This window comes from Sander lucioperca, chromosome 18 (assembly GCF_008315115.2).
Source record: "Sander lucioperca isolate FBNREF2018 chromosome 18, SLUC_FBN_1.2, whole genome shotgun sequence".
NCBI lineage: Eukaryota > Metazoa > Chordata > Actinopteri > Perciformes > Percidae > Sander > Sander lucioperca.
The window spans coordinates 21,475,972-21,503,418 of record NC_050190.1 but is presented as its reverse complement, the minus strand read 5'-3'; the positions used below and the strand labels follow the sequence as shown (position 1 = coordinate 21,503,418).

Below are 27,447 nucleotides of genomic sequence, written 5' to 3'. Positions count from 1 at the left end.
TAGTATGTCATAAAAAGGTAGAACAATATAAAACTAGAAAATTCCGGAAGAAATTTTGACAGTGTGCCTCCTACTTGGTGCACATCCGATTAACACAGTATTAATAGCAGTAGCTGTATTGACATACATAGGTCACACTGTCACTGAGAGACAGAGAGAGAGAGAATACAATTGATTAACAATAGCAATAGGGAATGGATGGATGGGCTTACAAGACACCACAAATGCATACAGGTCAAGACCAGAGTACAGCGTAGTACCACTTTTTTTTCGTTTCTTTTGACTTTTTATTTCTCACAATGTATACTTTGAGTCTGGTGGGTTCAGGCTGCTTAAAGTACTGATTATTTACATGAAGTCTGGTGGATTTAGGATGCTTAAAGTACTGATTATTTACATAGACTCTGGTGGATTTAGGGTGCTCAAAGTACTGATTATTTACATGGAGTCTGGTGGTGGGTTCAGCCAACATATATTTCACATGTAAATCGGTATCCTATGTGTTTATTTCAACCAACACTAGAGTTATGATGGTTGGAAAAGTGTAGAGAAGACCAAAAACGGCTTTTCATAGCTTTATTTGGTTTCTGTCGACTTTTAATGTAGTGTGTTTTATGATGCTTAAATAACTGTTTATTTACATGGAGTCTGGTGGAAAACAGCTTTTGGTGATTAGGTCTGAAGTCAGTTAGGAGTCAGTCAGTTGGTCAGTTAGTCCATCATTACATCATGTTAGCTGAGAAATAACACTTCTCCTTCCTTCCTCTCCTCCTCCTCTCATCATCACAATAGAGATAAAAGTCTGGCAAACGCATTGATGTGGTTTTAAGTTTTCTTGTCCTCTCCTTTTCTTCTCCTCCTGTGGCAGTACGTGTTGCTAAAGTGATTCAGCAATGCTTGAGTAAAGGCCATTGACACCACAGGTATATAGTTAATATCATTAGTAACAGCTTATCTGAGCTACCTTTACTCTGCTTTCCTGTAAAGAGAGGACAACATGGCCTACAGTAAAGAGGAGGTGTGTGAGGGTGTGAAGTTGTTGCTATGGTGATTTCCAGAGTGAGGGAGTGGGGAGAGGGGGAGACAGTATCTTCCATGGGTCAAACATGTCCATTTAATGATAATTTTACCTTAATTTTGTTCTGTAATTCAAAAACCGTGGGTCTAAATGCCAAAATATTATCATCACCAGAGAGATAAATATCTGGCGAATGCATTGATGTGGTTTGTATTGTGAAATATATGGGACACAGAGCAGTAACAAACAGGGAACCGTCTGCGTCCTTCCAGATATTTTTTTTCCAATTTCTATCGGCAGTTGGTATGTAGACAGCCAAAAGTTTACGTCCGATGGATTCCATAGGTATATGTCTGCGACCGTCAGAAAATTTCCTATATTTTGACCAACTATGATGTATGAAGAGTGAAAACTGTAGGGGAGAGAGCAATTTGTTTGGAAAACTTTCAGAGAATCATAATGCAGCTTCACCCCTCTAGCTCTGAACATTCTGTCCCCATACACACACATTGGAAAATCTCAACCGGTCTGAAAACACACTGCAGCTCCATTTTTTTTTTTACAGTTTCTATCGGCAGTTGGTTTCAAAATAACAAAATGTTTAGGTCCGGTGTATTCCATAGTCACATGCCTGCGACCGGGACAAGATTTCCTACATTTTGACCAAGTATGATGTACGTAGAGTGAAAATTGTACGGGAGAGAGCAATTTGTTTGGAAAAAATTTCAGCGAATCGTACTGCAACTCCATTGTTTCTATCGGCAGTTGGAGTGTCTACAGCAAAAAGTTTACGTCCAGTGGATTCCATAGTCACATGTCTGCGACCGGCACAAGATTTCCTACATTTTGACCAACTATGATGTATGAAGAGTGAAAACTGTAGGAGGGAGAGCAATTTGTTTGGAAGATTTTCCGAGAATCGTACTTCAGCTCCCCACTCTGACTCCCACTCTAACTCTGACTCCCACTCTAACTGTCAACATTCCGGCCACATACACACACATTGGAAAATCTGAAACGGTTTGAAAAGACGACGATACGTAAACTGTGATTTCGTAGAAACTGTGCTTGATATGCGAATGCCCATTCAGCCCAATAGAGGCCAACGTCTTGTCTTCGGTTTAAACTTTTAATCTTTTTTCTACATTAAAGTATGGCGATACAGCATTGTCCCAAAGGGGGCTTGTTTTGAGCGATGTTAAGCGATTTCCCGACGATTCCATTCAAGTCTATGGGACAATTTTGCGCCGTTTTTTGCCGATTTCGTGAAAACCGTGCGGCAAATCTCTTAGAAAACACATAGCACACCATTCCCGAGCGTTACACACGTGATGATGTCATTTGTGTGCGCGTGTTGGCAACGCTTCGTGAGCCTTAGCGGGACAAAAAACGGACGGAATAATAATATTAATAATAATTTTAATAATAATAATAATAATAATAATAATAATAATAATAATAATAAGTATGAGAAACAATAGGCATTGTGCCGATTGCTGCTATTGCAGCACATCGGCACACTGAAAAAGTCATAGTATATAGTATGTCATAAAAAAGTGCTAAAAAAATCATAGTATATTATGTAGAAAACAGTCATTGAAAAGGCAACGTATATCATGTCAAAGAAAGTCTGGAAGACCATGCAAACACAAAAGAGCCCATACCGAACTGGGGATTGACCAGGGGTCAGAATCTACAGTGCCTATTTGCTGGTAGCAGTGTTAACCACAGAGCTAACGTCCCACCAAATAAAACATGGCATAGTATGTCGAAAAAAGTCATAGTAAAGTATGTCGATAAAAGTGATACAAAAGTTACTGTTATTATTAATAGACAGCACCCATTGGTTTGTGGAGATCTGCTATGATTCGTCAAGTTTGCCGTTACAGGCGCAGCCATCATGGTTGCGGATGTGACGATTTTAGACGAGAGGGAGGAGTGAGGGAGTGTTGGGCGGCATCTGACTGTGACGTTAGTTGAGAGTTGGCAATGCTGCTTACACTCTACATTACGTTACACACTTTCACTGGCAATCACATTATAGCCACGCCCTAAAATACCCCCTGCTTTATCGCCGATTTTAAAATCAGAAGACTTAAATCTAGCGATTGAGACCATAAACTCACTACGAAAATGTTTACTGAGGTAATAAGTCAAGTGAGAAGTGGGTCACTTTCTCTTTTCTACACTACTTTGTCGAAAAAAGTGATCAAAAAGTTATAGTATAGCATGTCGAAAAAAGTGATGATGTCACAGTATAGTATGTCAAAAACAAAAATCATAGTATAGCACTTCGAAAAGTAATAAAAAAGTCATAGTATAGTATGTCGAAAAAAGTGATCAAAAAGAAGAAAGAAACCTTTATGACTTTTTTCATGACTTTTTTCAACATACTATAGTATAACTTTTTTCATGACTTTTTCGACATTCTATACTATAACTTTTTTCAACACACTATACTATGACTTTTTTTGCATGCTGACTGACTTTTTTCATGACTTTTTCGACACGCTAAACTATGACTTTTTTCAACATTCTATACTATGACTGTTTCAACATACTATACTATGACTTTTTTCATGACTTTTTTCGACATACTATACTATGACTGTTTCGATATGCTATACTATGACTTTTTCAACATTCTATACTGTGACTTTGTCGACATGCTATACTATGACTTTTTTCAACTTCTCTACTCTATGAACAGTCCTAAGAGTAGAGAAGCTGGGGTGGAGGGTAGTTAGTTGCACATAAGGTGAAAAGTGGTTTGAATAACACAATAGTCGTGTGTTCAAACCTCACAAGGCGTGATACATTTTAAGGTCAAACAGTGAACATGAATATGTCAAATATGCCAGGAGAACAGTCCCAAGAGTAGAGAAGTTGGGGTAGAGTGTAGGTAGTGGCACATAAGGTGAAAGCTGGTTTTAAGAATACAACGGTCATGCGTTCAAACCTCACAAGGTGAGATGAATTTTAAGGTCCAACAGTCAACATGAATATGTCAAATATTCCAGGAGAATGTCTCCAAGAGTAGAGTCTTTGGGGTAGCGGTTAGTTAGTGGCACATAAGGTGAAAGCTGTTTTTAAGAACACAAGGTTGCGGTTTCAAAACTCCCAAGGGGTGATGAATTTTAAGGTCTAACAGTGAACATAAAGATGTCAAATATGCCAGGAGATCCCTCCCACAGGTTGACAAGTTGGGGTGGAGGGTAGTTGGAAGCACATAAGGTGAGAGCTGGTTTTAAGAACACAATGGTTGTGGGTTCAAACCTCCCAAGAGGTGATGAATTTTAAGGTCTAACAGTGAACATGTCAAATACACCAGGAGAACTGATTTAAGAATAGAGCAGTTGGGGTAGAGGGTAGTTCATGGCACATAAGGTGAAAGCTGGTTTTAAGAACACAACGATTGTGGGTTCAAAACATGATGAATTTTAAGGTCCAACAGTGAACATGAAGATGTCATATTGTGACAGTTTGGCTCAAGTTTAAATGATTTTATCTTTTGTTTGGGGTGCCAGCCAGGTCTCTCTCCTGGCAGTAAGATACAAGTTAGTTGTGGTTTCTTTTTAAATCAAATGTCACAAAGGATGTGCATCTTAAACGAATGTACACCCTCCCCAATGAATGACCATAAAAGCAATAAACACCATAACTCAAAAACTAGTACAAAACAAAATATAGTGTATTTGGATTTCACACAAAAACACAAGCACAGATGAAGCACAATCCAAATTTCAGAATTCCACTTCAGGTTTTCTGCACATTTAAACCACCATCTCAAAAACACAAATAAGTTGCAGTCCCATACAAACAAAATCACAATGAAGTCCAGACCAGTGCTGATAACGAGAAAAAAAATAAAGCTGGTCAGTTTCTCAGGCTCAAAAACAAAACAAAAAGTCATAGGAAAAGTTAATAACTCACGGAGTCTAGTCAGTCAGCCCAATCATTCCAGTCAGTCCAATAATCCAGTCCGGGTTTTTCTGCTGATTTTTGAATGATTACTGGCGTCCGTGAACAGATTTGCACGGCGAATGTGGCATGATGATCCGAAGGTGGAGTGTACAGGATTGGTGTGCGGCTGAAAGTATGAAGGAAACCGTACGCAAGGGATTTAACTACTTTGCTTTGTTTTGTGTTTCTTTTCAAGAGCATTTTACTCCGGCCGGTTTTGACACTGCTCCTCTCTCTCACTCTCCTTCAGTCACACTGACTCTTACAAGGAGGAGATTTTATACACGCCCCCTCCGGCAACAATCAGTGTGTAAACTCAAATGGGTGTTTCCCGGTTTTACACACGTGGTGAAACCTGGTGATGATTTCAGGTCATCACAATATATGCCAGGAGAACACTCCCAAGGGTAGAGAAGTTGGGGTGGATGGAAGTTAGTGGCACATAATGCAAAAGCTTATTCAGGGTTCAGGATAGAGGGTAGATAGGGGGGAGAGGCTAAATAGCCTTTATTCGACATGCTTTACTGTGACTTTTTTATCACTTTTTTGACATACTATACTATGACTTTTTTATTACATTTTGTCGACATACTATACTATGACTTTTTTGACATTCTATGCTATACTTTATTCAACATATTATACTATGACTTTTTCAACATGCTATACTATGACTTTTTTCGACATGCTATACTATGGCTTTTTTATTATGTTTTGTCGACATACTATACTATGGCTTTTTTATCAATTTTTTCGACATGCTATGCTATGACTTTTTTGACATTTTTTCGACATGCTTTACTATGACTTTTTAGACATGACTTTTTGGACATACTATACTATGACTTTTTTATTATGTTTTGTCGACATGCTATACTATGGCTTTTTTATCACTTTTTTCAACTTGCTATACTATGACTTTTTTCAACATACTATACTATGACTTTTTTCATGACTTTTGACACGCTATAGTATGAGTTTTTTCGACATGCTGTACTATGACTTTTTTGGCATATTATACTATGACTTTTTTCGACATACTATACCGTGACTTTTTTCAAGACTTTCTTCGACTTACTATAACTTTTTTCGACATACTATACTATGCCTTTTTCATGACTTTTTTCGACATGCTATACTATGATGTTTTTCGTCATGCTATACTATGACTTTTTCGACATACTATACTATGACTTTTTTCCACATACTATACTATGACTTTTTTATTAATTTTTTTCCACATCTATACTATGACTTTTTTTAATCACTTTTTTCGACATGCTATACTATCACTTTTTTTGACATACTATACTATGACTTTTTTCATGACTTTTTCGACATGCTATACTATGACTTATTTTCAAATTCAGTTCAGTTCAGGTACGTGGGTGACACATGGTTGAAAATCAAGACCAAAGAAATCAGTCCCTTCACAGACCATATAAATTCAGTGGACAACCACATCAAGTTCACAAAGGAGGAGCTGAGGGAAAACCAACTCCCCTTCCTGGATTGTGGGATAGGTTTGCAGGAAGGAGGAGAGCTCCAGGTGGAAGCCAACCCACACTGACCAGTACCTAATGTTTGACTCTCACCACCCTCTAGAGCACAAACTGGGAGTCATTCGCACTACAAATTGCGAGGCCAGGGATAACGAACAAAAACATGTAAAACACGCATTAAAACAGTGTCACTATCCTGAGTGGGCGTTTGTCAAAACACACAAGAACCCCCGAAAAGTTTCTAAACCATCAACAGAACCAAATCATAAGGTCAGAAGAAGCCATGTTGTTATCCCATATGTGGCTGGGCTGTCTGAGAAGTTCCGGAGAGTGTTCTCGAATTACAACATCCCTGTATATTTTAAACCTAAGAACACACTGAGACAGCGTCTAGTCCACCCCAAGGACAAGATTCCTGTAATGTCTGTAATGTAATGTCTGTTATGTCTGTAATGTAATGTCTGTTATGTCTGTAATGTAATGTCTGTAATGTAATGTCTGTTATGTCTGTAATGTAATGTCTGTAATGCAATGTCTGTTATGTCTGTAATGTAATGTCTGTAATGTAATGTCTTTAATGTAATGTCTGTAACGTAATGTCTTTAATGCCTGTAATGTAATGTCTGTTATGTCTGTAATGTAATGTCTGTATGTAATGTCTGTAATGTAATGTCTGTAATGTAATGTCTTTAATGTAATGTCTGTAACGTAATGTCTTTAATGCCTGTAATGTAATGTCTGTTATGTCTGTAATGTTATGTCTGTAATGTAATGTCTGTAATGTAATGTCTGTAATGTCTGTATTGTAATGTCTGTAATGTAATGTCTGTAATGTAATGTCTGTAATGTTATGTCTGTAATGTAATGTCTGTAATGTCTGTATTGTAATGTCTGTAATGTAATGTCTGTAATGTAATGTCTGCAATGTCTGTAATGTATATTTATTTATATTTATAGTCATTCAAATGTATTTAAATATTTATTTATTTTTAATTATATGTATTTATATTATATTCATTTAGATTTATTTAAATTTATATATATTTGTATTTATATTTATATTCATTTAAATGTATTTAAATATATATTTATATTCTTTTAAATTTATATTTATGTTTATTCATTTTTAATTATATTTATTTATATTTATATTCATTTAAATATATTTAAACGTATTTAAATTTATATTTATTTATTTTATTTACTTATATTTATTTTTATTTTTACTTTTATTTATATTCATTTAAATTTAATTGTATATTTATTTAAATTTATATTTATTTATATTTATATGTATATTCATTTACAATTAAAATATATATTTATTTAATTTTAATTACATTTATTTATATTTATATTCATTTAAATTTATATTTATATTCATTTAAATTTATATTTATTTATATTTATATTCATTTAAATGTATTTAAATATTCATTTATATTTATTAAATTTTCATTACATTTATTTATATTTATATTTAAATTTATAGTTATAGTTATTTAAATTTATATTTAGTCATTTAAATTTATTTAAATTATTATTTATTTAGATTATTTAAATGTATTTAAATATTTATTTATATTCATAGTCATCTTATTTAAATATATATTTATATTTATTTATTTTTAATTATATTTATTTATATTTATATTCATTTAAATGCATTTACATATTTATTTATATTCATATTTATATTCATTTAAATTTATATTTATTTATATTCATTTAAATTTGTTTAAATGTATATTATATTTATTTATTTCTAATTATATATATTTATATATATATATATATTTAAATTTATATTTATATTCATTTAAATGTATTTAAATATTTATGTATATTTATATTATATTAATTTAAATGTATATTTATTTAATTTTACTTAATTTATTTATATTTATATATTTTCATTTATTTCTATTTCTATTTATTTAAATTTATATTTATATACATTTAAATATATATTTATTTAAATGTATATATATTCATATTTATAGTCATTTAAATATATTTAAATATTTATTTATATTTATATTCAAACTTCAAAATTTTAAATGAAATCTACCCAACAAACGAATTTTTAAGACTGAGATTCAATTTTGACACTAATAACTGTGTTTTTTGTGAAGAAGAAATAGAAAATTTAGAACATGTTTGTTTTCTGTGTGAGTCGGTGCAATCCTTCTGGAGAGATCTGCAGAGCTGGTTACAGACCAGGGAAATTGAGATACCACCCCTGACAATGACGAATATAAAGTTTGGTGTTTTTGTTGAAGAAGGTAGATTTTGTTCTCAACAACTTGGTGCTTTTAGGAAATAAATGTAGATATTTTAAGACCAAACACTCCCTGATCCATTGGAAGAATGAGTTCAATCTTTTATGCAAGTCATTGAAACGGGTTAAAGATAATTTACTTGAAACTCTTAATTTAATTTGAGATATGTGTCCTGTTGGTCTAGTAGCCAGCATTTTGGTTCCAAATGCAAAATGCCAACCCTCTATAACCCTCTCTGTGTAGAAGATCATTCTTCTATGTGAAAGGTACCTCGATGTGGCCTTTGGACACAAATCCTGTTACTGGAAGGTTTTAGATTTTTATTGTGATCCATTTGAAAAAAGGTTTTACAAAAGGTAACATTCAATTTTTACACCAATTCTTTTTAAAAAAAAAAATCACTTAAAATAAGGTTTTGATACAAGAAATTTTGTTGACTAAGTAATGGCTTCTATAAACAATGTGAACTTAAGATAATATACATGTAAATGAATGCTACAAACATGAGGACAAACCGAGAAAGGGATTACATTAATTAAAATAAAACCAAAACAACAAACAATGGCATGATTGTTTTCCTTTTGACTTGAGTGACATCTGGCCAGAATTACTAACAGACCCAGTTATTGCAAAACTAATCCCACATCATACGGTGTCCAATTGGAATGTTCGATGACAAACACCCTTGGGGGGGGGGGCGTTCTGATTTGCATCTGTTTCTCTGTTTTCTTCACATGGCAAGATTCATGCATTTTCTGCTGCAGCCATGTGCAGCTGATAATGACAATGAAGAGCCATGCAGCAATTCAGAGGCAACCACTCAACACTTCAATGATCACCATCATGTGGCTTTGATTTAGAAGACACTCAGATCAGCGAAGAGACACAGAAAACTGAAATATAATGTGAATTTACAACAAAAATATGCAAAAGGAAAGAAAAATAAAGACGTGGACAAGCACCGCGGACGGTGTGCTCATGAGGACAGATGAGACATTCTGTTCAGACTGACCAGCTGCTGGAAGAGGTTGCCCTTTTTCAGAGCGGCTTGCATCTATTTCCCACCTGTCGAGGTGGTAAACACCAACTTCTGATCAGTTAACAGTGGCACTGTCGTCCTACTCTGACGACCAGCTGAACCTCCCGCTCTGCTTGAAGCAACACAGCATAACATCAGTGTCGCCGCCCTGTTGCCTGTCAGTGATCGACATTTTGGGAAACGTGCTTATTTGCTTTCCTGCCAAGAGTTAGATATGAAGATTGATACCACTCACCAAGTAGAGAGTGGTAACAATCTTCTTAACTGACTCTCTGCAAGAGAGCAAAAGAGCATGTTTCCCAAAATGTTGAACTATTCCTTTAAAAACAAGTGTTCCTTCATGACTGCAGCAGTGCAACAATTCAGCGTGAATGCAGCGCTGCTTCAGACAGTGTCAGAATTCTCCAGAGACAAAAATGCAATCATCCCAGAGAGGTTCACTACTTCCTTATTCTTTTTCAGAAACTCCTCCTCATCATCATCATTTCACAAACACATTTATCTCTGTTGCAGTTACATCATCTGCAAAGCTTAAAAAAACACATGCACCTCCAGCAATTTATACAAGAGTATGATACAAAATAAGGCATTTCATCGTGTTGAGTATTCATGTTCTGTCTTGAGTATTAATGCATGTGTGTGTGTGTGTGTGTGTGTGTGTGTTTATGCGTGTACATAGCAACCACATTTTAATGTTTTGTTTTTGCCAGCCTATAAAAAGACTGCAAAAAAACAAAGTCATGATAACTCTTACTTAAAATATATATATTTGTCATATATATTTACGTATATATTCATATGTAAAAAAAAAACAAGTTAAGAGGGGAAAGAGAAAAGCCCAAGAGGTCCCTGGGAAAGGCTAGTTCTCAAAAACAAACACCTCGCCCCATTCACCCCCTCATTCCATAGCCTCACCGGACGCCACAGTGACCAGCTGCAAAGGGATCTCCTGATTGGCTAAGAGGTCGTGGTTGGCGGTCTGGAGGATGAGCGTGGTTCCGTCGGCGGTGATGACTGCGTCGGTGGTGGGCGGAGACGTGGAGGGTACCCCGCCTTTTTTATTCTGGTGAGTCTTTATGTGCTTGGCCAGGTGGTCACTCCGCATGAACCTCTTGGAGCACTCTATGCACACAAACTTCTTCTCTCCTGTAAGATCAAGGAAACAGAAACATCAGACAGAGTGCCAAAGGCAAATATAATAGTAACTGTTTAAGTAGTCTTGCATTGCAAGACCCATCTCCACAGCCCTGCGGAGGAGGGTCTGGCTAGTCCACACAGCATTCCGGGATGGGAGAAAAACGTGCTCTGGTTTATTGGCATTTCTTTAAACCAATCACAATCGTCTTGGGCGGCGCTAAGCAGTAAACTCAGATTCAACAGATAGTCTAGCTAGCTGTCTCGATTTACCCTGCAGAGATCTGAGGGGCAGTTAACCATAGTCCTCATAAATCAATCAAAATTTTGAATGCCAACACAAAGAAAGTGGAAGGTGAGGGACATCTGGCCAAAAATGAGGGACATCCGGCGGATCTTCCGGCGGCACCGGAGCAATCCCCTAAATAAATCGTTGTCGATATAGACCACTGTTTAACACACATCTCTTAACACTGACTGATATATGGGCTAGCCAAATTAATTATTTTATATGTTGGCCAAAATACAAAGTTCTTGCACACAAGTTGGCCGCGGAATCATATTGGGATCATTTGTGTTTATTTGTGTTATTCCTGCCAGGGTATAGCTGTAGGCACGAACAAAGTTTCTTTCCGTCATCAACCATACCCAGAATAAACACTATTGTTGCTCGGAAATAACCACTATTGTTGATTTGTACCTGTTGTGGAAGTCTGTTCACCCAAATTACAAAAACATTCTCAAATACATCTAGTGGTATCTAACAATGCAGAAATTCTCAACAACTGTCTCTGAGATTTCTGCTTCTAAGCCAATACAGTAGAGGGGGATGGAGTTCCAGTTGTGGGACTCAAACTTTTGAAAAATGACATTAAAAAAAATTCAACAGCACTGTGTCTTTGTCCTGTGTCCTGGTTACTCTGAATAATCCAGACAATTTACAGAACATTCTTTGGAACTACTTTACCAAAGAAATAGTCTCTATGGAAACTGTTCACAGTAGTAAGGAAACACTAAATGCAATGTTTTTTCTTTTTCTTTTTGGGGGTGAACCAGTCCCCATTAACCTCTGAAGATGCCAGAATGTGTCACTACACTCACAAAGTCCTAACAGAGAATTATGAAAGACAAACTGAAAAATAGATTATATTAACATTAGCACTTTAGCAGTGGCACTCTTATTTTTGGGGATGCTGATCAATAGGCCTGTTAATCCATGACAGAGAACACAACCATTCACATTTTCACCATTCATCCACAAGCAAACACTGTGTAGAGTGATAACACGTCACTAGGATTGTAGGATTTAGGAAATAAGCAAAGTAGATAAAAATGAAGACGTCTTAGAATTGCTTAAAGGACAATTCCGGCGCAAAACAAACCTAGGGGTTAATAACAGATGTGTACCCACTCTGTCGTTCTCTGGGACATGTTTTCATGCTAATCGAATGTGTTTGTAGCTTGAAACAAGCTACCGCGGACTGCTGATTAGCTTACAACGCTAGTATTTGGGGCACAGGGAAAGTAAAAAAAAAAATCGCTATTTATACCCATAGACTGTATACAAGAATGGACCAACAGATCCCGCTGCTCTGGACGGAGAACAGTGAAGGATATTAGAAGCACTTATCCGGTGAGCGCTGAGCGTTACTGAGCAGCCTCCAACTGAGAGAGACGACGTAAATGTGACGTGAGCAACCTGTCTGAAAGTTGGAAGTCTTCTGGTAGCTGTGCCAAGAGAAATCTCAATCATTCCCAATCTTGCAGAGACGGAGAGCGTAGGTATATGTAAGGAGATAACATAGGCACAGGCTAATTATTGCTAACTAAAATGCTAGTTAACATTAGTAATTAAACTTAAACAGCTAATGTAAGTCCAAACTGCCTGCGAGCTTCTCCTGTACTATACGGTAATTCCTCTACTATGCGACAGTAAGTCGCGTGGTTATGACATAATCGTTAGCCTATTTTTACAAAAACGTATACTACGGAGCCATAACGTACAAGGTAATGGGGCCTTTTATACATTGTCGTGTTTCTTTAGAAATAAACAATGGACAAATAGAGTCTTTAAACGCTTCAGATGTGAAGTTATTCGCTGTCAAAGTGACGTCAAAATGAATGGCAGTCAATGGAATGCTAATGTCGGGTGATCGCTTTGTAGCATCAAAATGGCGCCATAGGAGGTTCAAGCTCTGAAGCGAAGCTTACCCCCTTGTTTATGCCACTAAAAAGGCTCAAAATATCACCACACTTCAACGGTAGCATAATGAGGCTCCCTAAATGTTAAACAAAGCATTGAGAACATTGTAAGTGTATTAAAAAGATAGTTTAGAAAGACCGTAGCTCCCAAGACGGCGGCTGCCTGTATACGAGAACGTCTTTATAATCTATCTTTTTAATAAACTGTCTGTACACTTACAAAGTTCTCAAAAATAGCGATTTCTTTTTACTTTCCCTGTGCCCCGAATACTAGCGTTGTAAGCTAATCAGCGGCCCGCGCTAGCTTGTTTCAAGCTACAAAGCGATCGAGTGGGTACACATCTGTTATTAACCCCTAGGTTTGTTTTGGCCCGGAATTGTCCTTTAATAGATCTGAAAACTAAAACCCCAAAAAAAAATATTTGTATTGCAGCCAGATGAAACACAAAACTTCTAAAGACTTTATGATACATAGAAAATAATGACGTAAATAAAACACTTAATACATTTACTTAATAAATGATTAACAAAATTCTGGTAACTTTTTGTCATTTAATCTCTATTAGCACTCTGTTAACATTTAATGAATACTGCTTGTGCGGCTTGGATAATTTCAGGAACGATTACAGGCTAGTGACCATGTAGTTATCTCCTGTGAAGTCACACAACACCCAACATGTTTAAGTCTTATAAAAAAAGACATCCCTGCTAATTATTGCCTTCATAAAACAACCAGGCTCAGCTGTACATCATTCAAAATGTCTTAGCATTTAGCTTTGGAGCTGCTGCAAGTTTTCATTTTCTCACTTCCCAGATGACGCTCGACACCTCTAATCACTGAACATTGTGTACTCAAAAACAATGGGGGGGACAGCTGCAGACAAATATGAACATATTTTGGTATCTGTTATTTGTTAACTGTAAAGTCTAACAAAAGCTATGTTCCTTTCAAGTTTGTATCATGGACAGAAAGCGGTACATGTACAAGTTTGCATTTGTTGTCACTCTTCCAACATGAATGCAGTATACCTGTGTTTGGAGGTGATTTCAAAAGTGACAAGACTTATTTGAGCATCGCCTCACCTGTATGTGTCCTCCTATGTCTCTGCAGCTCGTCGCTCCTGGTGAACCTCTTCCCGCAGAACATCCAGTTGCAAACGAAGGGTCTCTCTCCACTGTGCCAGCGCAAATGAGCTCGAAGATGAGACGTCTTCCCATAAACCTTCCCGCAGCCGGCAATGTGGCAGATATGTTGCTTCTTCTTCCCCATGCCTGAACCTCTGTGAAATGCCAGAACAATGACAAATGAGTAAAAAACACATATACTGTGGGTAAAAATGAATGCCAAGGCTGAAAATATGCAATTTAATGACACAGAAAGCTTAAAAGACAAAAAAGTGCAAGAATTGTGATAGAATTGTGATAAAACAATAATAGTCTTACACCACTGTGCTCACAAAGGATTAACCAAAACATTTGCATTTTGTGTTAATCTTTTTGTATGCAAATATGTCCCTGGAAATCTGAATTGTTAATGGCACGTAAACAAACGAGAATAAGAGAGATAAAAGAAGAAATGTCAAGTGTTTTGTAGCCAGCCACTGCAATTAACAACATGTGGGGGTCACTGAAAGGTGTCTCTGAAATGGATTTATGGTTGTATTCAAATTGGCCGATGCTGAACAAACCTGCATTATATAGTTGTAATCTAGTTCTTATTGCTGTTATTATGACGTTCAAGAAAGTTTTTGAGCATTATTTTGTTTTTCTGAGTTATTTGTAATGAACAAACGTGAGCTGAACACCTACACTTCCTAGTATATGTGTATTTGTAATGTGTACATTTTTCGACAGGCCCACCTTCCTCCAGACTCTTTGCAGTTGGGGCAGGTGCAGGCTACTCTGCGGAGCCTCTTGCCCTCCCCGCCCGCCATCTCCATTTCCTCATCTCCCATCGGAACACGCAGGTTGTTCAGATCGCTGGGGTTGAGCGTGGAGTTTCCGCTAAGCTGCCACTCCTCAGAGTCCGGCTCCTCCTTTATCTGGATACCTGAACCAGGGAGGAAGATGCAAGATTTAGGGTCTCTTTAAGTGATTCAACACGAGAAATTTAAGATTTGCTCATTAAAATGAAGAATTATGTGTGAGGGTGTACAGTAGGGCTGTCAACGAATATTCTAAATTTGAATGTATATTCAAATATTATAAAGAGTAAAAAAACGGCACTACCTGGGCTATGTGCCTCGCTACCGGAAGTAAACAAACAACGAGGGCGGGGGAAAAAGACGCTAACGTAAATCTTTAACAGCAGAGACAACGAGAAAATGTCGTTGAAAAAATTCATAAACAGCAAGAGACTCGGTTGTTTATGACCAAATTACGAATGGCTCCATGACGGCCTGTCCTGTCTCCTGCACGCTCCAGAGAGAGAGAGAGAGAGAGAGAGAGAGAGAGAGAGGACTAACGTTACACATGTAGTTATGTCTCCCATTGTATTGGTTTGCCCTCTTATGGACATATTGAGCAAATGATTTTCGAATTATATCCGAACCTCTGTGCCTTTTTAGAACAAATATTCAACCGTCATTTTTGGCCAGTTTTGACAGCCCTAGTGTACAGCCTGTGCAGGTGTCCCATACCAATTGGACTGTTTTGGTCCTCTCCCTGTGTGTACTGAACTCCACCTTGTGCTACAGAGTTCACTGTGACTGTCTGGAGGTTGGGCAGGCTGACCTGGCCCGTCTGGCCCAGAGGGAGAGTATGGACCGGGGCTAAGGTCAGCTGCTGGGCCTGCCCCTGCCCCTGGGGCAACTGGAGCCCCTGGAGTGACTGGACACCCTGGACCTACAGAGAGGTGGGATACATGTTAGTAATCTGACATCCTTCACAGCACGAAAACACAACATGCTACATAAATAATGCCCATGGGAAACTTTAATGCTTTAAAACGTTAAGTAACTCCTTGTAGGTACCTGGAAGGTCTGCCACTGGATCTGCCCAGTAGCGGTGACAGTTTGGGCCTGGATGAGGAAGGTCCCTGGGTTGACCAGTTGCACGCTCTGTAGAGTCTGACCTGCTGCATTTAGGTCCTGACCCTGGCTGTCCCCAGACAGCTGCAGGATGGGCTGCGAGATAGTGGTGGCATTAGAGGATGAGACCTGCTGATTAAATAATAATAAATTACACTTAGAAGGTTGAGAAAGCAGCATTCACGTCATGTTTCTATAAAGGAGGTCCTGGTTCAACAGTACAGTGGATAGTTAGCATTTCCCACACGCTAAGAATTTTTTTGTGGTTGTTGACCCTTACCTCGATTTTCCACTGGGCACGTCTGTGCTGTGTTCCGGTTTTGTTCCGTGCACCGCCAGGCGCCATACCACACCGGGAACGTATCAGAAGTGGAGCGTCTTGCCAGCCCGACTCGCAGATTATATTGCCTCTACTTTGTTCTTTACAGAACAGTCACATGTTAATTAAGCTAGTATCTGCCTTCCACTCCAGGCACACCTACAGTTAAACTCCATGCCTTCTCTTTTCTGGCGTTGTCTTTATAAAAAAAAAGATCTGTGACGTCTATTATGTTTTTCCACCTCCAAGATGAATCTCTCGTCATCTGTGGTGTTGTAGAGGAGACATACTATAGTGGGGGGTGTCTTTTGGTAAATTGACTGGATACGCTTACTGATTCACTTCCTGGCCGGCTGTCTGAACGACTGCGTGAAAATAGCCCTGGCGTGGTGGGGCTGGAATATCAAGCATTGACTTGAATGGCTGTAACTGCTTGCGGGGCCCGCAGCGCATCCGGAACGCAGCACAGACGCGCCCAGTGGAAAATAGGGGTTAGGAGCTCCAAACACTTGAGAATTGATTGCACAACAGCATCTGATCATAGAAGTACATTCTGCACAATTGTTGTGAAAAAAGAAAAAAGAACAAAAAAAACATCTCTAATTTGAGGCAAATCTAAGTGGATCGGCCAAATAAATTCTGGGAAATTTGGGATACATATAGACACGCTGAACGCTTCAACAAGCAGTAGGTGTTAATTCCCATGGGTTAAATACACAGTGAGCTCCATTGTGGCCTTAAAGCAGTGGCACCAACCTTTTTGGCTTGTGAACCCTTAAATCAAATCAGTGTCTACGTGATACCCCTGGCTGGAGTCGTTTGAAATTTCTAGATACTAGTGCCGATGCAATCCCTGACTTTTGATACCGATACCAGAACAGAACAGATACCTTACTTTGAGGAATACAATCGTGTTTTTTCAACTAAAAAACTTTTTTCATTGAACCAAAGAAGCCAACGTTATTAAATGTTAAGTGTGATTTAAACTAGTAAAACTAAATAAGTATTTTCCTTCTTATCACTTAAATTCTTGTGATCCATCAGATCTAGTGATCATATCCCAACCACTGCCTTAATACACACAACATGGTGTTAAAGACACACACTCTGACCTGGATTTGCTGCAGGTGGTTTTGGGAGTTGAAGTTCTCTGAGGAGGGGTCGGACACGCCTGCAGACACGGCGGTTGCTTGGGTCAGAACCCCGGTGCCATCGATGGTCTCCGGAAGATGGGAGGGGTTGGAGGAGGAAGTGGTGGTTGGCACGTAGAGTTCTTGGTTGGCGCTGCTCACTGTCACCAGCGGCTGCTTGACGCCAGTGTCCTGACCCTGATTGTCCAGCGTCTGGCCGCCCATGATCAGCTGACCTTCGGGTGTTACCCCTGTTGCAATGGGGACCGTCTGTGCTCCAGTCAGCCCTAGAGACTCCAGATCCACACTGTTTATAGGGACGAATGTTATGTTGCCGGGCAGCCCTACTGTATTAGTGTATGCTGACCCCCCAGCCAGCGGGAGGCCTTGGATTGACTGTACATGCCCCGCCTGCGTCAGGAGGTCTGTGGTCGCTGTTGTGGCACAGCTGATTCCAATGCTGCCCTGGCCGCCATCTTGGAGGAGATGGATCTGCCCCGTGCCATCATCCAATCCCTGGGTGAAACCTGCAAGTGTCCCATCTGCATTTTGGATTTGGGGGATGACCTGGAAGAAGTAACAACAGATTTGAGCAAGTTCTTGCCTGAACAGATCCCCTGCTGTACCTTAAATGTCTGTTTCTGTTTACCTGATACTGAATGCCTGACACTCCATTGGCTGCAGCCTCATTCCCAGATGCTGTAACATAAATGGGCTGGCTGGGGAGACTCCCAATAGGAAGCATGTACTGCCCGTTGGACGTAACAATCCCCGAGTTTGGAATGTGAACGATTCCCTGGTCTTCCTTCCCAGTTGAGACAGGAGTTAACACCTCCCATCGGTCGGAACCAGTCAGCTGAATGGCTGACATGTCTGTTGTCTGGGAGTAAAATTAACACTCACATTAACAAGGACACATCACACTTCAACAAGATTTGTCTCAGCGTTAGATTAGATCAAAGGAAACGGGAACCAGCCTGGCTATTGTGTGGAAATCAGATATTGATTCAGAGATCGTGCTGCTAGATCAGAGAGTAAATCATAGGGAGTGGGGGATCATGTAGGATTTGTGCTAATGCAAACGATGCAACAGCCACAACCTAGAAGCAACCACCAACACACAGAGTGACGATAACAGGCTCAGAAATGGTCGAGAGCAGGGTGTGGGGGATGGGTGGCTATTACAGCACAATTGAACGCTACTGTTTTGATTATGGACGCTATTCCTGCAATATTATCACACTCCAGCATCCTCCCAGCCCAAGGTACACCGGCTATCTTCCAGCGAGCCGACCCAAGTGACTGACTTCAGTGTCCTACCCACTATGGGCGGGTTTTACAGGGGTAAAGTGGGTGGCCGTTATTGAGGGGAACACAGGAAGTGTACGGCTTTCACCCCATGCCATCAAAATTTAAAAACGTGTGAACTTCATGCTCTCAAAAACACAACCAGCAATCGAAAGCGAGCGAGAAAAACGAGCTAGAAAATGTCGGATACCTGTGTTTCCGTTGCGCCGCCGGGTTGCAGAAACTCGCTTTGACTGCTGTCCACGTCCGCGGACGCCATTTCTCCTTGTTTCAGAGGCTGCTCTGCTGTGGCGCTAGCAGGGAGAGAGGGGGAAACTCAGCAAAACTCTGTAATCTTCAACTCCTGCCTGCCAGAAAAGCCCGCAAAGCATCCCCACTCTCCAGTCCAAAAGGAGCTGGCTGCGAAATTCAACTTTGCAGCTTAGATTCTGTGTCGATGCCGACCCAGATTTAATGTTTACTTTGTCAACTCCGTGGCTAGCCAGCTAGCTCAGTTAGCTAACCATATCTAGCTAGTTAGCAGTAGAGCAAAAGATAAAAAGACGCAGCTTGCTTCGCTGTAGGTTGCACAAACTCACCGATTAGTTGCACGCTTCGATGCGCTAAATGTTTAGGTACCAGTCATAGCGTAAATGGTAGTAACCGGGAGGATTATCTGGTAAACTAAACTCCAAACATGATTATTTTATCAAAGGCGGGCTAGTGTTGATCGGTGAATTCGGGTCGATTTTTTTCTATTTTGATTGACGGTGCGGGAAACACAAAAAGGTGGGACTAACAAGCTTGAAAGTCGAATTTGCATCACATTACAGGACGTCCCGCCCTTCTTCTCTAAGGGGATTGGCTAAGCGAGAGTTTTGGCGGATGCCATTGGCTAAACGGAATGTCATTCATTTTTTATAGGACGTGTGTTTCCTGTTTGCTGTTGAAGGAGACAAGAGATGGAATGTAGTTGATTCCCAACAAAGATACTTGTTAAAAAGCGGCAGTTGTGTCGAAACTACACACTTTATTTCACAATTTTGATGTAAAATCAAGTTATATATGTTAAATATTGTCCATTGTTTTAATGCAGTGCATTTTCTTTTCTTCATAACACTGCAATGCAATAAACGTGCGACGAGTCAGTTTTTAAAGTTATGTTCACTGTAAATCATCGGATGGCCTCCATTACTACAACAAAGCAGTTTTCAAAAGTTATTACAGCCTTATACTGACTTGTAACTGATTACAATAGTTAATTTCGTGAATACATTGTCACATAATTAACAAAGAACATATGTTAACCTTTACACATTAACATTTACGGTCTTTAACGTCCACTCTGTTGTTGTGGATCTTGTGACTATTATCACACATTTTTAATAACCGAGTAAGTTAGCTCGGATAAAAATGTAACATTTCAAAACGTTCTATAGATAAAGCAGGGGAAAACGTTACTGGTTTGGTCCACAATAAAAGCTCTTTTGCCATCTGAAAAGTTTTTTTTAAGTATGTTTTTAGGTAATAAATAACATCCACATGCCCTACCTGTATGGAGCAGGAGTGTGTCACTGCATTAATGACTTTTACAGTGTTTAATCATAATCATTCAATCATTAAAACTAGCTATACATTGAATTAAATACAATAGCTTGTTTTAAGATATCAATGTATTAACTGATTGTAATTTAACATTGCAAAAACCTATGATTATTTCAGTGGCATAGTCCATTCATTCCCTTTTGTGAATTTAGTCACTAACATCAGGAAAAATTAGAAATACACAAAGCAATGACAGGTTTGTCTCCTTTTATTGACACATGCATATTGATGAGGATGACATTTATTATATCTTGGCTCCCTAAGGTTCATGGGATTTTCTATCCTCCACAGAATCTTTAATGATGGGATCGTTGGGTGCTCTTGAAAATAAAGATTCACACTATGGATTCAGTGAGGTGAAACAAGAGGCATCATGAGGCTGCACAATCCAGGTGATCCACAGCGCTCTTGTAGCTGATTTACAATAAAGCATTGTCTCGCAACACAGGGTGGAGTTCATAAAGTAAATGTCGTCCTTTTTTTAACCAGCCCAAACCAAAGTCAATAAAAGCAGTGTTTATAACAACATTCTCTATTCGGGTGTCTTATTCCTGCACTTTCAGGGATGCCTGCTTTGCTCTTTCTAAAATAACAATATTCTTCCCACTCAGAATACAGCACAGTACTGGCCTAAAGTACAACACTGCGTGATGGCTTTCATTTTCTCTTAATACTAAACACAGCACCAGTAAAACATTTATAGACAGTATATTTCAGCATAATTGGCAAAGGTATTAAGACTTTATTGTCAATAGCATAAAACAAAGTTTAATTCAGGTAAAAGGTATAAAGGAACTGAGAAAATAGTTTGTCTTCTTAATTCTAGGAGAAAATACCTAAAACTCATTAAAGATGGCCTTTACCTAATTAATGCTGATTAGGCACCTGTGGCAAACAACAAATGTTGTATATTACTATCACTCATGGTGGAACTGTTTAAATTTATTTTATGACATAAGAGCTGATTTACAGATTGAGCACACAGGTGCCTGTAATAAAGCACTAATTAAAAGTGTCGTTATGATGTGAAAGCTCGCCAATTAATCAGCAGTCCACAGTCGGGTAATTGTCAACTAATGACAGAAAGGCGAGCTGTTATTACTCAGAGGAATGGAATAAATAAAGATAAATTTCAACAAAAAGTCTCTTTGAGCATTGTGGCTTAAATGATCGAAAAATATCTAGAAAAGAGGACAAGCTCTGATCATCTGATGCATATTAAAAACACATGGACAGGGCCAGCATCAATTAGAAAACAATGTGCAGTTTGTGTTCTGTTACCGTTTATACATCTATTTCTAGTAAAATCAAAAATTATATATTTCTCAGTTCAATTATACCCGTTCTTCGACCATGAAAGCTGGAATTTAGTGTTTTCAAAAATGTATGACTGGTACAGTTAGTGCCATTTGAAAATTTGCTCCAAATATTACAGATAGGAATGTGTGTTATTCTCGTACAGAAACGTTAATCATTTCAATAGACCTGGGAGGTCGGTTGAGTAAAAACCTCTGGCCAACCAAGCCATGTGCTGGTCCTCTGAATTCAAAGAGAAGTATGAAAACCAGCAAACAGTGTAGCTCTTTGAGGCCCAACTAAACAATATTCTGAGTTCTCCCTCTGCTGATCGTATGGTCTTATGGTTTCTTTTTAGGTGCATTGGGTGTGTTGAATTTGAAAAAGATAATGTCGCCGTCCTCCACCACGTAGTTCCTGCCCTGTTGCCTGTATTTTCCAGCAGCCTGTGAAAGAAGACACATTTAAATTGTATTCCAAGGACATATCTAAGACAGTGAATGCCGTTATTGGCAGAAATTCAACAGTGCGCTAGTTCAAGCTTATTATTAGGCTCTATAAAACACACACCTTGGCTGCATTTTCACTGCCCTCCTCTTTGAAGTCATTGTACTTCATGACCTCGGCCATGATGAAGCCTTTCTCAAAGTCAGTGTGGATCTTTCCTGCAGCTTGAGGAGCCTTGGTACCGTTCTGTTGGAGCAAAATACAACAGAACCGTACAAAGACATAAGTGAAAATATATTAACACACTGCAACCTTGAAGAATTTGATCACAGTTTAGGATACGGATTCTAGCATAACTCCCTATAAATACACATATATTTATTGTATGTGTATATTATATATATATATATATATATATATATATATACACACACACACACACACACACACAATATGCCGCCCACGAACATAATGGTCTCAAAAAACAGTAAATTCTATTTGCAACTCTAAAGAAAAACATGCTGCTAAAATGGCCAAATACATATTTTTAAAGCAACAATGTTCAATGGAGCCTTGTATGGTGGTCCCTAAAGACCAAATGTATACAACAGTGAAAATATAAACATGAAAAAATGTGCTGCAAATACACTTCAAATTCAGGAATTCTGTAAAAAAAAAAAAAACATGCAGCCGTAAGTAAATACTAACAAACCTTTGAATTGCTGCCCACATTTCAGATTTTTTAGCAATGCTAATAATGAACAGTGAAAGATGAAATCCTAAATGGCAATTCAGTCTGACTTCAGACTTATCATAAAATAACAAACTTTAAACAAAGGTTATTCATATCACATCACTTACCCTGATGGTCCACGCCCGCACCTCATCTGGTCCGGCTGTGAAGAAGTATTCCAGCTGTAGTGCTGCGTAGCCGGTCTTGATTATTTTGGTCATAACACTAGAAACACACAGAGAAGCCATGATGGAGCAGTTCAAGCAAACGTGCATCTTTAAAAAAGGTTATTGTAGCTTTAAACTGAATTACACAATGGTGCGAGACTTATTTAATTTATTCAATGTCAGTTGACTCAAGGCCTTTTGCACTGCAGATACTTTGACTTGTCAAAGATTAATCAACAAACATCATCGTTAGTTGCAGCCCTTAGTGGTAGGTAAACCATTACTCAACCTGATTGACAATATTCTTGCTACACTGTGAGTTCATGTCTCACCTCTGAGTCTTCATTTCCTCGCAGTACTTTTTCTTCTCCTCCTCCTCCATGTCCTGCAGTTTAGACTCAAGAGCTCCGCTCACGGGAATGACCAGAGCACCGGGGTCATGAGCGTCTACCCATTCCTTGATTTTCGCCAACCTGAGAAAATCAGGAAGCAGGGTGAGTTATGTTGAATCGTCAACAATACCCGCATACTTAAACAATGTATGGGACATGCACTCATGCACACTGGGTATGTGAAAGCAAACTTACCACTTGTTCTTTTTTCTGATGTAATCCTTCTCTGAGAGATTGACCAGGTAGATCATGGGCTTGGATGTCAGAAACAGGTATTTGTTTAACACCTCAATCTGTGGAGAGAATTTAAAAACATCATAAAACAGTTTGGTTCTCAAAAACTCAGTTCATCAAGTCGACTATAGTAAAAGCAAAATTACACTTTTTTTTTTTATTTGCGCACTAGAAAAAAAGGGGACAATGGCAGAAATTTGTCAAAAAGAAAAAAAAGAAATAAAAAGTGATAAAAATCCCAAAGTTTAAGTTGGAAAAGTTGGTATATCAAACAAGCGAGGATGCAATGAAGCTGTCAGACAAAGACTTTTTGATATGAAAAAAACACTATTTACCCACTACACTTTAGGAATATTACACCAAACACTTAGACACACAAGCCTAACACACAAACGTATTAATGCGCACACACACACACACACACACACACACACACACACACTTACCTCTTTGTCGTTCCAGTCATGGTAAAATCTGACGTGTTTCTTCTCCTCCTCTATCCAATGTTTCACCTTTAACATGATATCCTGAAGCAAGAAGCAGCAGGTTACATGATGTCTGCAGACTGATTACAGATTATCATCTCCTATGTCCCCCAATAGTGATACATAACAATACAAATGTGAAACAGGACAACAGATGAATAGCACAAACACACTTTACTTACATATTCAGGTTTGAGTTTTTTGTCACCTCCTCTGACTGCAGTTTTCTCCAGTTTGTCAAGGATTGGAGCAATCATTTCCTCGTCCTTTAGTCGCAGCTCCTCGTGGATGATCTCAATGTCCCTCACTGGGTCAACGTTACCCTCCACGTGGATAATATCCTCATCATCAAACGCACCTAAAAGAAAAGTGTTTACAGATCAAGTCAGTCAGTTAAAAATATTCCTACACTTTGAAATCCAGGGGCCTTTAAATCAAAACAAATTCAACCATGTCAATCCTAAACCCTGAGCAGTTCAGTCATTACTTATGACCATGTGTGTCTTTCCTAAAGCTATAGACTTGAGAACTGATATTACCAGGATGTAAAATCATGCACACTTCAAAAGGCGATGAATGAGACACAAAAAATGTGTTGATCCGTAAGAGTTTCAGATTAGGCTGTGCATCCAAGTAAAACCTAAATTCTAAACCTAATGTCTAAATAAAAGCTGCCAGATAAGACCATTGCTTAAATAAAATTGTCTAAATTGTATTTAAAATCAGGAACTATCAGATCTGACAATGAGTAAGCCAAATTACGAGTGTGACCAGACATTCAATGCCAGCTTTCGATATTTAATAGTTTGATACCATAAAGTATTAAGGTTGGAATGCAGTTACAAACTGTACAGCAAAGACTCCTTGCTGCTGCACAAACTTCGGAATTTTGAGGTCAACCAATGCACTTAAAACAGAGTGTACCAATCCCTAATTGAAAGTATACTCACTTTTAACATTGTGTCCTGGTTCGATCACCTAAGTGTCAAAAGCAAGACAAAGGCTTTCCAGAGTAGTTCAACTGGGCAGTACAAGTACAGGCTGCAAACAAACCCTACTGTCTATCACCATGGATTTTTTAGATGACCACAGCCATCCTTTAAATCACCCCTTTCAGCTACTGCCCTCAGGGCAAAGGTACAGAGTCCCCTGTGCAAAGAAAAATATCTATAGAAAATCGTTTGTCCCTGTTGCCATAAAATATCTTAACATATAAGGACAGCCACTTTCTGAAGCCAGTTTGCTACCTCAGCTTACAGCACTTTATAACTATTTATTAAACCTTCATTCAGTCCTCATCTGGTGCTCCTTTAATGTAGCTTCTATTGCGTTTTTATGTCAATGTCTTTTAATGTGTCATGTCTGGATGTGATATGAAGTGATTTAATATACCCTTTTTATATTAGTAGTAGTTTTTGCACATGCAAAAAAGGAACCAAACTGTATTTTCTATTCTAGATACCCCACTATAAAAGAGAATATATATTCACAGGTACTGGCCATATCATCTTACCTGGACCACAGGCATAACATGAGTGAACTCTGTAAATGAGCCTTGTTCCTCTTTAAGAAGTGTCGTAATGAATCTTAACTGGCCCTCCTAACACCTGTCCACTCTACTCAGTTGTTACTACACAGCAGCTGCACGCAGTAGCAATGACAACTTACGAGTCATGTGGAAGATGCCGTCACAGGCACTGATGTGGGAGAGAAAGGCGTTTCCAAGTCCCTGTCCTGAGTGAGCTCCCTTCACCAGACCAGCAATGTCCACAATGTTTAGAAAAGCTGGAACCTTACTAAAGAGACAAAACAGCCAGACATGAAGGGATTGTTGATGAGACAAAAATCCATGGATGTTTAAGAAATTACAACCAGGTGTCATGAGGACATAACACACACCTGGCTGGTTTGTGGTATTGGCAGAGAAAATCAAATCGCTCATCAGGAACAGGTACCCTGCTCTCATTTGGGTCAATTGTGCAGAAAGGGAAGTTCTCTGCAGAAGCTTGGCTTTTGGTCAGCACATTAAAAAAGGTGGATTTCCTGTGGATGACAGAGTCATGAAAGTGTCAATAGATAACCCTCAATGATGAATTCAACATTTGTTCATTCACTCACATTAACATGCCTTAACATCTACATTACTTATGACATGTACATACCCAACATTAGGTAATCCCACAATTCCAATTTTCAGAGAGGTTCCAAATCGTCCAATTAATGTAGGCTGTTTGGGAGCTTCTGTCTTTTTGGGAGGCATCTGCGAGAGTTACAACAAGTTGATTACACCATGACCCCAATGTCAAAATATTTCACCAAAGCCAGACTTATTTGTACCAACACCTCAGTCCTGCTACACGTTAGGTCTGGGCATTTATAACCAAGTAGCTCCATGCTGTTGAACTAGCTCCACTGAAAACGTGTTCATGCAGCTCCAGTCATATGCTCATTCAAACACAGCATGCTAACGTTAGCTAGTGGCTAACTGAAACCACTCCTAGCTACCGGTTAGCCAAAATATCTGACTCAACGGATACTACTGTCTGCATTTTGTAGTCATTACACATATCTCGAAAGCTAATTAGCGGATAAAACTCATCTTTTGGTACCTTTATGTTTTTTTTTTTTAGCTTATGGTCTACGTGGTGTTCACTCCTCTGATATCTGCTCCGATGGAAAGGCAAGTTGGAGAGCAAACCGGAAGTGTTTTGACGTGAGGGGTCTATTATTGGTCGGAGAAAGAGTTGGAACGCTACGTCAGAAGTGTACTAACCATAACTGACAGACTGCACAAAGTTACGTTTTATCTCATCTATTATTATATTATATGTAATGTCAATTATACTCTTCTTAGGCTATACAATTTTTGAATATAGGGCTTTTGGGTATAACCCGATGGCTGTATTATCAGGTTAACACTCGCTAGAGGTCGCCATTTTACAGGATGAGTTCAAGAACATGAATAATAATAATTACAGTAGGCTATATCCATATGTCAATGGCTATATCATGACTGACAAGCCAGACCCACATCAAGATGACTAATGGCAAATTACATTTGCTGCCGCTATGGTGCGCCGAGATTTCTAGGCTAGTAGGCTGTATATCTAACTAATACATTGGGAAGCCGCTGTATGTTTTTGTGCGTGCGTGCGTGTGTGGTCTGTCTTTGAAATATCTCAT

The 27,447-nt window shown here is 38.6% G+C and overlaps 2 protein-coding genes across 4 annotated transcripts; both read right to left on the bottom strand.

The window, feature by feature from the left end:
• Positions 1-9,974: 9,974 nt before the first annotated feature.
• LOC116057368 (transcription factor Sp3-like) lies at positions 9,975-19,713 on the bottom strand. 3 transcript variants are annotated; one of them, XM_031309779.2, is made up of 9 exons: positions 19,505-19,713; positions 19,117-19,219; positions 18,268-18,498; positions 17,601-18,185; positions 16,113-16,301; positions 15,780-15,984; positions 15,001-15,190; positions 14,224-14,420; positions 9,975-10,950 (listed from the first exon to the last, which is right to left on the bottom strand). In XM_031309779.2, exons 2-9 carry the CDS (start codon positions 19,183-19,185, stop codon positions 10,703-10,705), a joined length of 1,914 nt encoding a protein of 637 aa, XP_031165639.1. In that variant the 5' UTR covers positions 19,186-19,219; positions 19,505-19,713; the 3' UTR covers positions 9,975-10,702. The 3 variants fall into 3 exon arrangements, with proteins under 3 accessions (XP_031165639.1, XP_031165640.1, XP_031165641.1); XM_031309780.2 differs by having other exon boundaries at positions 16,113-16,298; XM_031309781.2 differs by lacking the exon at positions 19,117-19,219 and having other exon boundaries at positions 19,505-19,690.
• Positions 19,714-20,700: 987 nt separating this feature from the next.
• LOC116057370 (obg-like ATPase 1) lies at positions 20,701-27,009 on the bottom strand. Its single transcript, XM_031309782.2, has 11 exons — positions 26,874-27,009; positions 26,427-26,524; positions 26,164-26,307; positions 25,933-26,060; positions 24,447-24,622; positions 24,226-24,306; positions 23,741-23,838; positions 23,486-23,626; positions 23,115-23,211; positions 22,377-22,499; positions 20,701-22,252 (listed from the first exon to the last, which is right to left on the bottom strand). The coding sequence occupies exons 2-11, from the start codon at positions 26,522-26,524 to the stop codon at positions 22,148-22,150; spliced, it is 1,191 nt and encodes a 396-aa protein (XP_031165642.1). The 5' UTR covers positions 26,874-27,009; the 3' UTR covers positions 20,701-22,147.
• Positions 27,010-27,447: the final 438 nt, after the last annotated feature.